At 36.7% G+C, this 14938-nt stretch overlaps 1 protein-coding gene across 4 annotated transcripts in view; it reads right to left on the reverse strand.

Moving 5' to 3' along the window:
• Positions 1-14938, reverse strand: part of MICU1 (mitochondrial calcium uptake 1) — a 285211-nt gene that overhangs the window by 174903 nt on the left and 95370 nt on the right. For 3 of the 4 annotated variants that reach the window (XM_011927810.1, XM_011927803.1, XM_011927818.1), the window contains exon 5: positions 9882-9925. In XM_011927810.1, coding sequence (XP_011783200.1) covers positions 9882-9925 — 44 coding nt within the window. Of the gene's footprint in view, positions 1-393; positions 577-9881; positions 9926-14938 lie in introns of those variants that run through there. The other variant, XM_011927826.1, reaches the window with a different exon arrangement.

Consider the following 14938-nt stretch of genomic DNA (forward strand, 5'->3'; position numbering starts at 1 on the left):
AGGAGTATATGACATATATGTACATGCAGTACAGGTGCACAAAGCCTTCAGAAGCAATTTGAAGGAAAGATTGACAGTAACAAGAATTTCACTTAAAAAAAAAAAAAAAAAAAAATACACTCCATTTTTGAAACAAAGAAGTATAGAAAAAGTGTACTATACAAATAAAGGGCACCCTGTGGTCTTCGTTAGCTATATCATTAGCTATTTTAAACCAAACGATGTTTATAATTCAGCTTAATTTATATTTAATTACTACAATTCAGCTTAATTTATATTTTTAAGACTGCCAACCACCAGAAATGTGAGAGTAATCTTTTAATGAATAAATTTTAATAATTTATAAATTACCATTAAAGAGCCCAAGCCTTCAAAGATCCATTTAAAAAGTACTTTTAGCAGTGTCCTTGAAGATCTCCTTTGCCAGCCTATAAGTACATATTCTTTTCATGGTTTTCTCCAAATATTTAGTTGCTTTTCCAAGTTAAAGTCATTGATTAGCTCAGAAAAGCAAAATAACAGTCTTTCTAGGTGTCCCATTTATCTCCCCTTAAGTTATTTTATTGCACAAAGTGCAACCAAGCAACTGCTTATTTGTATTTATTATGTAAGAAATTTCAAAAGAAAAAAAGAATAATTTTTAACTTGAAGTTACTGTTGTCTCATCAGTTACAGTTCAAGTAGGAACATAATATCCCAAATAAGACTTTTGTTTTTGTTGTAGAGACAGGGTCTCATTCTGTCACCCAGGCTGGAGTAGTGTCACAATCATAGCTCGCTATAACCTCCAACTCCTGGGTCAAGCGATCTTCCCACATCAGCCTCCTGAGTAGCTAGGACTACTACTATTTTTAAATGTTTTCATAGAGATGAGGTCTTGCTATGTTGCTCAGGCTGGTCATGAACTCCTGGGCTCAAGCGATCCTCCTGCCCCTGCCTCTCAAAGTGCTGGGATTACAGGCATGAGCCACCAGACCTGGCCTCCAAGTAAGACCATTTAAGTGACTCAATTAATAAGTACCTCTTATACTTAATAAGAGTGATTAAAACAACGTTTCTTAACCTTTTGTGTAACATATAATGTTAAAACTTCCTTTTCAATCATGCTGGGTATTAAATTCTCAAGGACTTGTGCAGTGCTTGGATTGTCATATTAAAGATAAAGTATGTTAATTTAAAGTGACAGGAACAAAATCATTCTGAAGGGAGCAGGGCAGGGATATACGCATCATGCACTGAACTTTTGTTCCTGAAGCATTACTATGGATTTTGGAGCATTAAGTAATTTAAAGCACATGCTGCTGAATCAGTACCTGCCAGAAATCCTAATCAGAAGATGAGAAAAAGAAAAAAATTGACATTGTTTGATTATATGAACAAACCAATCAAATATACATATCACAAAACAAAATACACAAAGAAACAGTTAAAACCTGTAATAATATCACTGAACATCTGGAAGTAGCAAATGAGGAATACATAGAAATGTTTTAGATATTATCTACTAGACACAATAAAACAAAACAATGATGTCACATTACCGTTTCATTTATATAATTTTTTTAACTTTATGGCAAAATAGTCGCTTTGCCACTCATATTAATATAGGCAATCAAATATGGATGAGTTCAGATAATTAGTAACTATTCTAAGAAAGAGTACAGAATGGTTCCTTAGAAAAAGGTCTCCTCCAAAATTATGTTGCATTAAATAAAGTGATATCCACATTAGTATTAAAAAAATAAATAGTCATCCTGACCATGAAATAAAATTTGACCTATATTTACCATCCTATTCTAACCACACTGAGTAGCACTGTAAAATTTTTTTTTTTTTTTTTTTTTTTTTGAGGCGGAGTCTCGCTCTGTCGCCCAGGCTGGAGTGCAGTGGCCGGATCTCAGCTCACTGCAAGCTCCGCCTCCCGGGTTCACGCCATTCTCCTGCCTCAGCCTCCCAAGTAGCTGGGACTACAGGCGCCCGCCACCTCGCCTGGCTAGTTTTTCGTATTTTTTAGTAGAGACGGGGTTTCACCGTGTTAGCCAGGATGGTCTCGATCTCCTGACCTCGTGATCCGCCCGTCTCGGCCTCCCAAAGTGCTGGGATTACAGGCTTGAGCCACCGCGCCCGGCCTAAATTTCTTGACTGAAAAATATATGCTATTAATAATTTACAAGGCTACAGCTGGAACTTAAGTGACATAGCCCAAGGGATTTTACAGCACAGGAATGAGATGAATCACTGTGAACACAGGACAACTCAGATATGTGAAATCAAACTAGAGGCCTCTCTTTAGTTAATGGACTCGGTATTTAACCTGGGCTAGTTGCTCATCACAGAGATAGCACAGGAGACTTTTATAGCTAATTGAACTGGGAAGGAAAGGGCTGTGGAGAGAACAATTACACAGAGGGTATACTAGTCTGCAGCTTTTCATGCAAACGAAGAAAGAAGATCATATATATGACAGCAGAGAACTCCTTTCATAAACTGAGTAAAGGGCTCAAAGTCATGCAAAACAGCTATAATTTATAGAGCTAGATACTTTACCTATTGTCCCAATATTACTGAGAATGTAACTGACAGAGAGGTTAAATGGTCTCTTGCTCAAGGTTACTCATCAACTATGTGGGAAAGTCTACATTTAAATACATGACTATCTATATCCAAAGTCCACTGTCTTCATATCACTCTATTACACATAGAGAAGTTCAGCAATCCACAAGACTATGTTTTTCATACCAATTCAGCACACTTTATAACATCTACTAACCATTTACACACAGCTGCCAAGCAGAGTACTGAGATGCTCAAAATGGAAATGCCTTGGAAAATATTTCAGATACCAAAGCCAGATTTTTTTTTTTTAGGGTTGTGGTATGTAAAAAAGAACTAAAGTTGCTAATTTGTAAGAGGAGAGACAACTGAGGAAATGTTTTTAAAATAATTTAAAGAACTTTGGATGGGAAAGAAGGAAGATGGCAAAATCTGTAACTAAAAATAAAAATAAATTCCAGCAGGTGTGAAAGGATATGAAATGTTGAATTTGTTCCTCAGTCCACTTTTGTAAATTAATTACATTCTTTTTTTTTTTTGAGACAGAGTCTCACTCTGTTGACCAGGCTAGAGTGCAGTGGCACAATCTTGGCTTCAAAAAATAAAAATAAAAAAGACAGCACTTCTCAAGATGCCAAGTGGTGCTCATGGTATATGAAAAAACAATGGTGCCAATAACAGTAAAATTGATATTCTGATTTTTAAATTCAGATATTAAAATGTATATATCCCATATTTTCTTTCTTTAAAATGAAGTGTTACGTGGTTTCTGAGGTTAGTATGAATTTCTAGCTGTACTTTATCAAAGTAGAAAAGATTAACTTCAACTCTTACCAAAAGGAAAGTGAAACATCAAGGTTTTTTGAGCAAACAGTATTAAGGCAGTAAACTTTTAAAAAAAGGTCATATAGACAACTGGATTAGACATTCAGAAGGTGGTATCACAGTGTTCAAGAGAATTTGGAATCCTAGCTATATGATTTTAGGCTGGTTTCTTATCATTTCTGTACTTTCTTTTCTTTTCTTTGTTTTTTTTGTTTGTTTTTTTGAGACAGGGTCTCACTCTGTCGCCCAGGCTGAAGTGCAGTAGCACAATCTGCAGCCTTTACCTGCTGGGCTCAAGAGTCCCTCCACCTTATCTTCCTGAGTAACTGAAACTAGAGGCATGCGTCACCATACCTGGCTACTTTTTGTATTTTTTGTCGAGAAGGGTGGTCTGGAACCCCTGAGTTCAAGCGGTCTCCTAAAGCACTGGGATTACAGGTGTGAGCCACTATGCCTAGCCCCTATTTTCTCAATCCATAAAATGATGATAAAAATAGACAGCTAAGATAGTGGTTGTGTGCACTAAATGAGTAATTATGTGTAAGCCTGGAACATAATAAGCACTCAAAAAGCTTCTTATTATTGGCGATAATTCCCACAAGACAAATATAGTCAAGCATTTTTCATTTAGAAATTTCACTTTTCTTTTTTTTCTTTCTTGAGACAGAGTCTTTCTCTGTTGCCCGGCTGGAGTGCAGTGGTGCCAACTCAGCTTACTGCAACCTCTGCCTCCCAGGTTCAAGCGATTCTGTCTCAGCCTCCCAAGTAGCTGGGATTACAGGTGTGCACTACCATGCCCAGCTCTTTTAGATTTTTAGTGGAGATAGGATTTTACCATGTTGGCCAGGCTGGTCTCAAATTCCGGACCTCAAGTGATCCGCCTGCCTCGGCCTCCTAAAGTGCTAGGATTACAGGCCTGAGTCTCCGGGACCAGCCTAGAAATTTCACTTTAAACCAAAAAAATAAACCACTGACAACCAATGAGTGAAAATGGGGTTTTAAAAAAGAGCCCAGTCATCATGCCCAAAGTAACATGTGACTTTGAAATATCTGTGAGGAACTTCTGGCTTCAAGGAAATACTTTTATTCTCTTGGCATCTGTTAGTGTTTTTAAAGCAAGAATTTCCCTATATAAAGAAAAAGAATACAGAAATAAATGATACACCCTACTTAAAAAACGGGATTGATAGGGCAAATGAAAACACAGATAATAAGAAAGACTAATAAAATTATATTTACATATTCACATTTAGTCAAAAACCTGAATAAATATATTAATTAACCAAGAATTTCCACTTGACTGGTTTCAGGCCTCTGGAAGCTGAGAGAGAGGGAAAGAAAGATGTGGCTAATTAACAATGCAGAATTACATGTCACATTATAACCTGTTATCTAAATTTCACTAGAGTAGTTCAAATAAATGTGGATATTCATCAAACCCTGTCCCATGAGACTTTTAGTACCCTATGCTCTAATTTACATTTCCTCAATCTTCAATACATTTAACTCTTAAAAGACAGAAAATTCCTTAACAACTTACTATATATGTCAAGGAGTAAAACTACACTTGACCTTATTCTAGGGTCTCATTTTATCTGAGAAATAAAGTAAATAATTACAACTTGAATAAAGCAACAAGAAGTATTTCATTACAGGAAAAAATGTGTTCATATTCTCTTTAGAAGAACCAACAATTTCCCCCAAAAGGAATGGTATTTTAAAGTTAATTTGTTAATATTTTCAAAAAGACCTTTCACCTAGTAAAAGAGAATGTAGTAATATCAAAGCTTTGATTTTCAACTATGACTTCCATCTGTTCCTCTACTAATCATATTATCTGTTATAAACACTATAATCAATACTTCCCTTTCTTGGTTTTGACTATACTTTCATCTCTTTAGAGATAAATGTGGATAATATTTCATTTTTTATTTGATGTAAAATGTTTTGTTCCATGTAAACAAATATTCTTGTAGATAACATAAAGGAGGTGGAAATATAATACATATCATTCTTTTCTTCCAAGTTTGAGAGACTGTCAAGGTTCTGAGGGGACTGTAGTTTCAAGTAATGGAAAAACTCAATTCAGAGGCAGTATTTCTGAAATGTTCAGGGAGAGGTTGGGGGAAAGGGCAATCAATAGGTAGGAAAGAATAACAAACCTATTCTCTAAAAAAGAAATACATGGTGGTATGATGATAATGAACAATTAGTTTCAATAGACAATTTTATTGCTTGAAAATAGAGTATAAGCTTTATAGTTTTTAGAAGAGATAAGGGGATTGCATCAACATTGTGGAAATTGGTATTCCTTGCTTAAGAAACAATTTTATCTATACCATGTAATTTTATTCTGTGAATTTATAAGAAAACATGGTGACGTTTGATGTGAAGAAAGTTGTCTATTACATGCAATAGAAACAGGAAATACAAAATACAATTTCTATCTTTGGTTTGCTGAGGGGAAAAAAGGGGTAAGAGAAAATGGGAAAATAAAGAAGGCTACAAACCACTTGATATAAATCATGCAAATAAAAGAGAGCAACTAAATGATTACATGAAAGAAATATTTAACATTAATGTAAAATAAAGGCTCTACTTAGAAATAATTGTTTTATAGGCCAACTAGATGGTAAAATCAGAAAAGACAATAAACAAAACAAAGAAAAAAATATAGTTTTCATTAAATAAATAATCCAAAATTCATGAAATCAGTGTATTGACAAATTGTTAGCAGAATACAGGGATACTAGGGGAAGGGGCTTTTTTTTTTTTCCCCACAAGAAGGATTCAACACAGGAAGGTGCATTTAGAATCTACGACATATTACATTAAAACAAAAGCCGGCCAGGCATGGTGGCTCACACCTGTAATCCCAACACTTCGGGAGGGCGAGGTGGATGGATTACCTGAGGTCAGGAGTTCAAGACCAGCCTGGCCAACATGGTAAAACCCCGCCTCTACTAAAAATACAAAAAAAATTAGCCGGGCGTGGGGGTGGATGCCTGCAATCCCAGCTACTCGGAAGGCTGAGGCAGGAGAATTGCTTGAGAGCTCGGGAGGCAGAGGTTGCAGTGGGCCGAGATCATGCCATTGCACTCCAGCCTGGGCGACAAGAGTGAAACTCAGTCTCAAAATAATAATGTCAGAATATATTTTGTATCACCATCTCTATAATAATGCTGATAAGCTATAATAATTTTCAAATGTCTTCTAAGATAAAATCCAAACTCTTTCAAGATTTGAAGTTTTAAACTTTTAAACCTAGTCTCATATTTTAAAAATAATTATCACTTATCTACAAAACATATTCTTAAAACCAATGGTAACCATAGCTGTTACCATTCTTTATACAAGGCCTATGATAGTAGATGCAAGTGACAACAATAATGTATTTCATAACTTTTCTACAAGGGAAATTGCTAGTATTCTAAAAGTATTAGTGCCCATTAACATAAAGTAATAATGGGCTCTGGAAAAAGATTCACTTACAAATTCAAAAGCGGCTTAATTAAATTCAGTTCTCACTGACTATCAGTTGAAATAGTAATGTCTCATTTACTTCTTACAGGGAACCTTCTAGTTAATTAAATGGATCAGGAGAAAAAGATGTTAGCAAAACAAGAATTAACTACTCAATTATTTGTCAATATCAGTTGGGCCACTCTTTCCTATTTTGCATCTGGAGGTTCCATTATTCAGGTACAAATTTAAAACATCCCAGGAAAATATTTTTACATTTGTTCTTACTTTCAATGACAAAAAGCCTGAAGTTTAATTCAATTAGAAGGCAATAAAATAAGCTAGTGTTTGTTACTGGTCAAATTTTGGACTTTGTTAAATGGTGTGCTGAAAGTTAAGATAATGGGGGCTGAGACAATAGGAGTAAATAATTCTTTCTCTAAGCATTTAATAGCTAGTTTATCTTACAAATCAAAAAAAAAAAAAACCAGAGGAAGAGGGAAAAAATTATCCATTTAAAAATCAAAGCAAGTCTAAAAAGAAATTCCTCTTAGGTGTTTAGCTTTCTAACTACATTTCTGGCCATAATGCACAAAATTACTACAATATCATTATCACACAAATTGCTTTTTTAAACAGAAAATTGTCTTAGAATTCATATATTCTAGAAGCAGCTACTTAAGAATTAAGATTTTCTGAATGAGAGAACAAAAGAGTCATGAAGATCTAAAGAAAAATGATGGTGGCTCACACCTGTAATCCCAGCATTCTGGGAGGCTGAGGCGGGCAGATGATGAGGTCAGGAGATCGAGACCATCCTGGCCAACATGGTGAAACCCCATCTCTACTAAAAACACAAAAATTAGCTGGGCGTGGTGGTGCGTGACTGTAATCCCAGCTACTTAGGAGGCTGAGACAGAAGAATCGCTTGAACCAGGGAGTCAGAGGTTGCAGTGAGCTGAGATGGCGCCACTGCACTCCAGCCTGGCGACATAGCGAGACTCCATCTCAAAAAAAAAAAGAAAGAAAAATGAAAAGACTGACAATTGAGAAAGTACTGACAGTTACAATTATCAGGCGAAAGACTTCATACATAACAAAAAAACATGGAAAACTTTTAAACTGATCAAACACTAAATGAATCTGGCACTCTTCATTACGTAAGGTTTTTTTTTTCTTTTAGTCTTTTCTCTTTTTTTTTTTTTTTTTTTTTTGAGACAGAGTCTTGCTCTGTTGCCCAGGCTGGAGCAGAATGGCATGATCTTGGCTCACTGCAACCTCTGCCTCCTGGGTTCAAGTGATTCTCCAAATAACCAAAATAAGTTATTTATTGCTGGGCACAGTGGCTCATGCCTGCAATCCCAGTACTTTGCGAGGCAGAGGCGGGTGGATCACGAGGTCAGGAGATTGAAACCATCCTGGCTAACACAGTGAAACCCCGTCTTTACTAAAAATACAAAAAAATTTGCCAGGCATGGTGGCGGGCACCTGTAGTCCCAGCTACTCGGGAGGCTGAGGTAGATGAATGGCATGAACCCGGGAGGTGGAGCTTGCAGTGAGCCAAGATCGCTCCACTGCACTCCAGCCTGGGTGACAGAGCGAGACTCCGTCTCAAAAAAAAAAGTTATTTATTAAAATTAATTTGCTGTAAGTTATTACTGACTTTATGAGTCAGACCTCCACCTCCACCAAGGAATATGTGATTGACTACTGTAGTTGATTTTTTGCAAGTCATTAAACATTTATTGTTCGCCTCCTGTGGGCCAGGCCCACGATGGACTCTGAGTGACACAAGAACAGGTAAGATAGGGACCTGACCCTCCAAAGACTCTGAAATCAGAAGTGTTGCAGTAAGTCCTCATGTTGGATATGGTACTTTACTATAGATAAAGCAGAGATACTAAGGATCAGAGAAAAGATGAAACTGTCCCAAAGCAGAGTTAGGATCTTGAGCCTAGGTCTCCTAACATCTAGTTCAGTGCCCTTCCTTTCTAATCATTCTTTTAGAATATGTGACTTTAAAATGATGATATTCACAGACAGAGGCATTTTAGGCACTGTGCCACCCTAATAGGAAAGGTAATTTTTAGGCAGGTAGCCTTAGCTGAGATCTCTCAAATCTTAAGGCAGCTACTCAGTATTTTCACTTGTATAAAAGAGCTCAACACTTATCTCTCCACCTTACCAGGATATGAAGTTTTATGTAAATAATGCAGGAATTGGCATATTTCTGCAAACGTCATCAGTTTCTACTAACCCTGACCTCTTCCCATCTAGACCCTTTTTTGTGATCCTGCCTTTTCCAGCCACTCCATGATTTTCCTTCTGACTTCCTGTTCATTGTGCTCTGCAGAGCCATGCCTGGCTCTTTCTTCTTTCTGAAGGGCTTTCTTCCTCCTCTGTAAAATTGACCCTTTACTTTTCTTTCTGACCCTGTGTAATATTTTCTTTTTGGAGAATCTGGCCTGAAACGAAAAAATATGTTTGACTGCTTTATGAGATAATAAAACTGAAAGCCTCATTTTCTATACCTAAAAATAATTTGTTATATTATGTATTCAGGTATAAATAACTAAAAATAAGTATAGTGCAAACTTATAGGCAAATCTGGAATAGTCTTCATAATTATTACAAAAGCACTACAAGGACCTTTGTAATTTTCTAGTTAAGATTATTGCTAGACACTATCACGAAGTCTGAGAAAAGTCAAATCAGGGAAGCGTTTTATCAGAAATGCCAATACAATATTGGGGGGCTTATTAATCTTTATGATGACTATTGAGTTAACATTCAAAAGTCAACAAACACTGAATTAGCCCTTAATATAAATAGCAGGCAATACATAAGAGTTACCTTACATGGAAAAATATAGAACCTTCTGCCTCTTTCTGTAGAGGCACATGGAGGCATATAACCTAAGCATGCTCTTTTGATAAGATAAACAGGTATCCAGTCATTTCTCACACATAACTATAGAGGAACTTAAAAATCTTCTCAGTAAATAATAGGATATATGTATAGAAGAGTCATAGTTTGCTCACCTTTCCATCAAAGCGTTTTATTATATATTGATCCAGACCCAAGTCTGTAAAAGAAAAGGAAAAAACATTTAGCTACTGATTATAACTCAAGTGAAACATATAAAATGACAGCTCTTGGTTTTGTTTCCATTCAATTAAAAGTACAAAACATTTATTCAAAGGCCACAGGAATGAATATTTTGCTCCACTTTCAGATTCAAAGTGTGAGTGCTAACAGATACCAACCCTTTTATTTTACATATCAGAAAAGTAAGGCTCTAAAGAAGGTAAAAATGTGCAAACCTATTCAACAGTAGAGTCCAATTAGAACTCTGGACTCCTCCCAAAGTGGTCCTCTTTTCACTATATCAAGGTGCTATATTACTTTTAATTAAGGTAAGGAATATTAGTTTAATCTGAATGCATAATAATTTTTTGTATCAAGTCCAAATAAAATAATTAAATACCAAAAAAAAAAAAAAACTATTGCAATACAACTAAACAGTCACAAACAGACCATCTTAATATTAAGTTTTTAAATTGGCTTAAATGTTAACTCTTTACTTGGGAATGCCTAGCTTTGGATTCTGTGCACTGTGAAAAATTAAGTGAATATATTCAGTGGCACTGAGGGCAGGGATAGTTTTGTCTTTGCACACAGCTTTATCCCCAGCATTTCGAACAGTGCTTGATCAATAAATATCTGCAAAAGAATGAATGAATAAGATACAGTCCTTGCCTTGAAAAGTCACAATTTAATTAGAAAGACATATGGATATAATAATTAACATTACAAGGGCGCATACAGTCACTTCAGTAAAAGGGTGCTGTGGGAGTTTTGAGAATGGAGAAATCAGTACTCGGTTACACTTATTTTCTTGCATAATTATTCAGCTCTTTTCTTTTCTTTTTTTTTTTTTTTTTTTTTTGAGACGGAGTCTCGCTCTGCCGCCCAGGCTGGAGTGCAGTGGCCGGATCTCAGCTCACTGCAAGCTCCGCCTCCTGGGTTTACGCCATTCTCCTGCCTCAGCCTCCCGAGTAGCTGGGACTACAGGCGCCCGCCACGTCGCCCGGCTAGTTTTTTGTATTTTTTAGTAGAGACGGGGTTTCACCGTGTTAGCCAGGATGGTCTCGATCTCCTGACCTCGTGATCTGCCCGTCTCGGCCTCCCAAAGTGCTGGGATTACAGGCTTGAGCCACCGCGCCCGGCTCAGCTCTTTTCTTTCAGTTGCCACTAGTTCAGGCCTTTACCTCACTATGCCCACATTATTACAATCATCAGATTATCATTGCTCCCAGAAAAACCTTTTTGCATTTCTAATTTAAACATTTGGTTACACATTCTTCTTATCTGCAATGTGCCTCATCTTCCAGAAGCCAGCCCTAAACAAACTGACCCATTGACTGTAAAAGAAACAGATAATTCATGACACAGAAAGAAATGTTAGAAACAATTTTAATTTGCAACCTGACAGATATTTAGGAGAGTGTAAGTCATAAAGGCTGATATTTATCAGAACATGCTTCTGATAAAAGAACAGAGAAAAAGAAAGAGTTCTAGACAATTAAAACTTTGATTGCCTATCTCCCCCTATTTTTTATTTTATTGTATTTATTTTTTTGAAACAGAGTCTTGCTCTGTCACCCAAGCTGGAGTGCAGTGGCATGATCTTGGCTCACTGCAACCTCCACCTCCTAGGTTCAAGTGATTCTCCTACCTCAGCCTCCCAAGTAGCTGGGATTACAGGTGTGTGCCACGATACCTGTCGGATTTTTGTATTTTTAGTAAAGATGGGGTTTCGCCAAGTTGGCCAGGCTTCTAGGTCAGGTCTAGAACTCCTAACCTCAGGTGATCCACCCACCTCGGCCTCCCAAAGTGCTGGGATTACAGGCATGAGCCACCGCATCCTGCCCTATTTTTAAATATACTCTCAAAAGATGAGGATAAGGTAACCTCCCAAACCGCTGCCAAAGGACAGCAGGACAGAAAATAGAAAATATAAGACAGAATTCTAGAAAACAGAGACTCAATCCAAGAGTTTTAGTATCCAATTAGATACAGGACCTTTCTCCTTCAGAAATAGGGAGAAAATAATCCAAAAAAATACTAGCAGAAACTTTGTCAGAACTATAGAGAGACAAACTAAAAGACCTTACCTTACTAAGTGTTCTAAGCATATTGAACAAAACAGTACCCATACTTCAGTGTATGCTTGTGAAATTTGAGAATACCAAGGATAAAAAAATCCTAAAGATTTTCAGGCAAAAATCTTCCTGGTTCCTTACAAAGGCATGAGAATCAGAATAGAATCAGATGTCTCACAGGTAAAACATGGTACATCAACTAGGGAGATATATGCTTACTAACTGCATCAGCACTGTCCAACAGAAATATAGTGTGAATAACAAATGCAAGTCACATGTGTAATTTAAAATTTTCTAATAACCATCTTTAAAAAGGTAGAAAGGAAGAAATCCTGTCATTTGAGGCAACATGGATAGAACTGGTTGACATTATGTTAAATGAAATAAGCCAGGAACAGAAAGTTAAACACCGCATGATCTCATTCCTATTTGGAAGCTAGAAAAAGTTGATCTCATAGAAGTAGAAAGTAGAACACGGTACACCAGAGGCTGAGAAGGATAGAGAAAATGGGAGGGACTAGAAAAGATTTGTTAAAGGATACAAAATTACACCTAGATAGGAAGAATAAGTTCTAGTGTTCTATAGCATTGTAGAGTTAATGACAATATATTACACAGTTTCAAATATCTAGAAGGAAGGTACTGACACAAAGAAATGATGTTTGATGGTGATATGCTAATTATCTTTATCTAATCACTATATACATTATATGTATCAAAACAGTGCTATGTACCCCATAAATATGTACAATTATTATATCAATTTAAAAATAAGGTTAATTAATTTTTTTTTTTTTTTTTTTGAGACAGAGTCTCGCTCTGTCAGCCAGGTTAGAGCACTGTGGCACGATCTCGGTTCAATGCAACCTCCACCTCCTGGGTTCAAGCGATTCTCCTGCCTTAGCCTCCTGAGTAGCTGGGACTACAGGCACGTGCCACCATGCCTGGCTAATTTTTTTGTGTGTGTGTATTTTTAGTAGAGACAGGGTTTCACCGTGTTAGCCAGGATGGTCTTGATGTCCTGACCTCATGATCTGCCCGCCTCAGCCTCCCAAAGTGCTGGGATAACAGGCATGAGCCACCATGCCCGGCCAAAAATAGTGTTAATTTTTAAAAAGATAAAAAGAAACAAGTGAAATTAATAATTAATTTCAATACTTTAACTGAATATATCCAAATGGTATCATTTTAAGTAGTAATCAAAATATTAACGAGATGTTTTACGTTTTTTAATACTACATTTTCAAAATCAGGGGTGTATCTTGTAATTATAATACATCTCAACTCAGACTTGCCACATTTCAAGTGCTCGGTAGCCAAATATGGCTACTGGCTACTGTATTAGATAGCACAGATTTTAGGTTATCAGGGCAATACCCAGAATAACTCAAAATGTAACTTAACATTTTAAAGGTGGTTACTTCTGTGACATGAACTGTGGAGATGGGGAAGATGGAACAGATTTGTTTTGTATTTTATGCTCTTCATTACATTAAAAAAAAAAGGTGAGGGGGAAGGGGCATGGGAGGACAGCCTGGCACTCACTGAGAATTATTGTCATTTTATAAGCAAATACTGACATGAAGTAGGCCAAAAGTTTCATGACTTCAAGTTGAAAGAAATGATTATTTCACCTTGTTATGTTTTGATTTATTTACCTGCCAAATGAAGGAGATGGTTGGATTAGATCAGTTCTTAAAATGGTTGGAAAAAGTGGAGTGTGGAGAATGTGGATGGATGAAGTAATTCAAGCTGTTGTCTCTAACTACTCCTCTAGAAAATCTAATAGGCCCAATTATTGGGGGCGGGGAGAGCATGGAAAATGAAAGGTGAAAAAATAGCGTGTGTAGTTTAAAAATAATACTTAGGTGACTTCCATATGACAGGATTTCCCTTTCAGTTTGCTACCCAAACCTTTTGGTCCCAGCTTAGAAACACCAGACTATAGCTATGTTGTTTTCACTGAGGCGTTTCCTATGGTTTTTAAACTTTAACTTTCAGTCATTTAATTTAATGCTCACAGTGTGATATAAACACTACCTTTGCCTTTTTATTGATATATAGCCAAGGCTCCGAAGGTTAAAGGGATGTTTTTTTATTTTAACTCTAATAATCTTCTAATTATGGCAGTTGCCTCTTTTCTTGAGTCCACACCCAAATAATATAAATGTGTGTAAAAGTAAAGTATGTGTAAATGTATACACATACTGTTAAGAATAGTCTCAGTTTAAGCCTCAGAGTGAGCATTTAAAAGACTTGTTTTAAAGACAATGGCAACTGACTTTGTCAAACTCATTTTGTCAAAAGACACAAGGGCAACTGAATCAAATATGTTATTTCAAGATCTATAAATTAGAATTTAGGTAAATGGAAACTGAATAATTTTAGTTAAGAAGTCTCAGCTATCTCTCAAAATTTAGAGATTCTTTTTTTGTTAACACTAATTTTTTTTCAGTATCTTTTGTAGTACAAGTGGTTTTTGGTTACACTGATGAATTCTATGGTGGTGAATTCTGAGATTTTAGCACACCCATTATCCGACCAGTGTACACTGTACCCAATATGTACTCTTTAATCCCTCATCACGCTCCAACCCTAACTCCAAGTCCCCAAAGTCCATTATCTCACTCTGTGTGTCTTTACAACCTTATAGCTTGGCTCCCACTTATAAGTGACAACATATGATATTTGGTTTTCAACAACTGAGTTAACTTCACTTAGAATTATGGCTTTTAGGGGCCGGGTGCGGTGGCTCACGCCTGTAATCCCAGCACTTTGGGAGGCTGAGGCAGGTGGATCACGAGGTCAGGAGATTGAGACCACGGTGAAACTCTGTCTCTACTAAAAAAATACAAAAAAATTAGCCGGGTGTGGTGGCAGGCGCCTGTAGTCCCGGCTACTCGGGAGGCTGAGGCAGGAGAATGGCGTGAACC

This window comes from Colobus angolensis, unplaced genomic scaffold (assembly GCF_000951035.1).
Source record: "Colobus angolensis palliatus isolate OR3802 unplaced genomic scaffold, Cang.pa_1.0 Scaffold12, whole genome shotgun sequence".
In the NCBI taxonomy this organism is placed as follows: Eukaryota; Metazoa; Chordata; class Mammalia; order Primates; family Cercopithecidae; genus Colobus; species Colobus angolensis.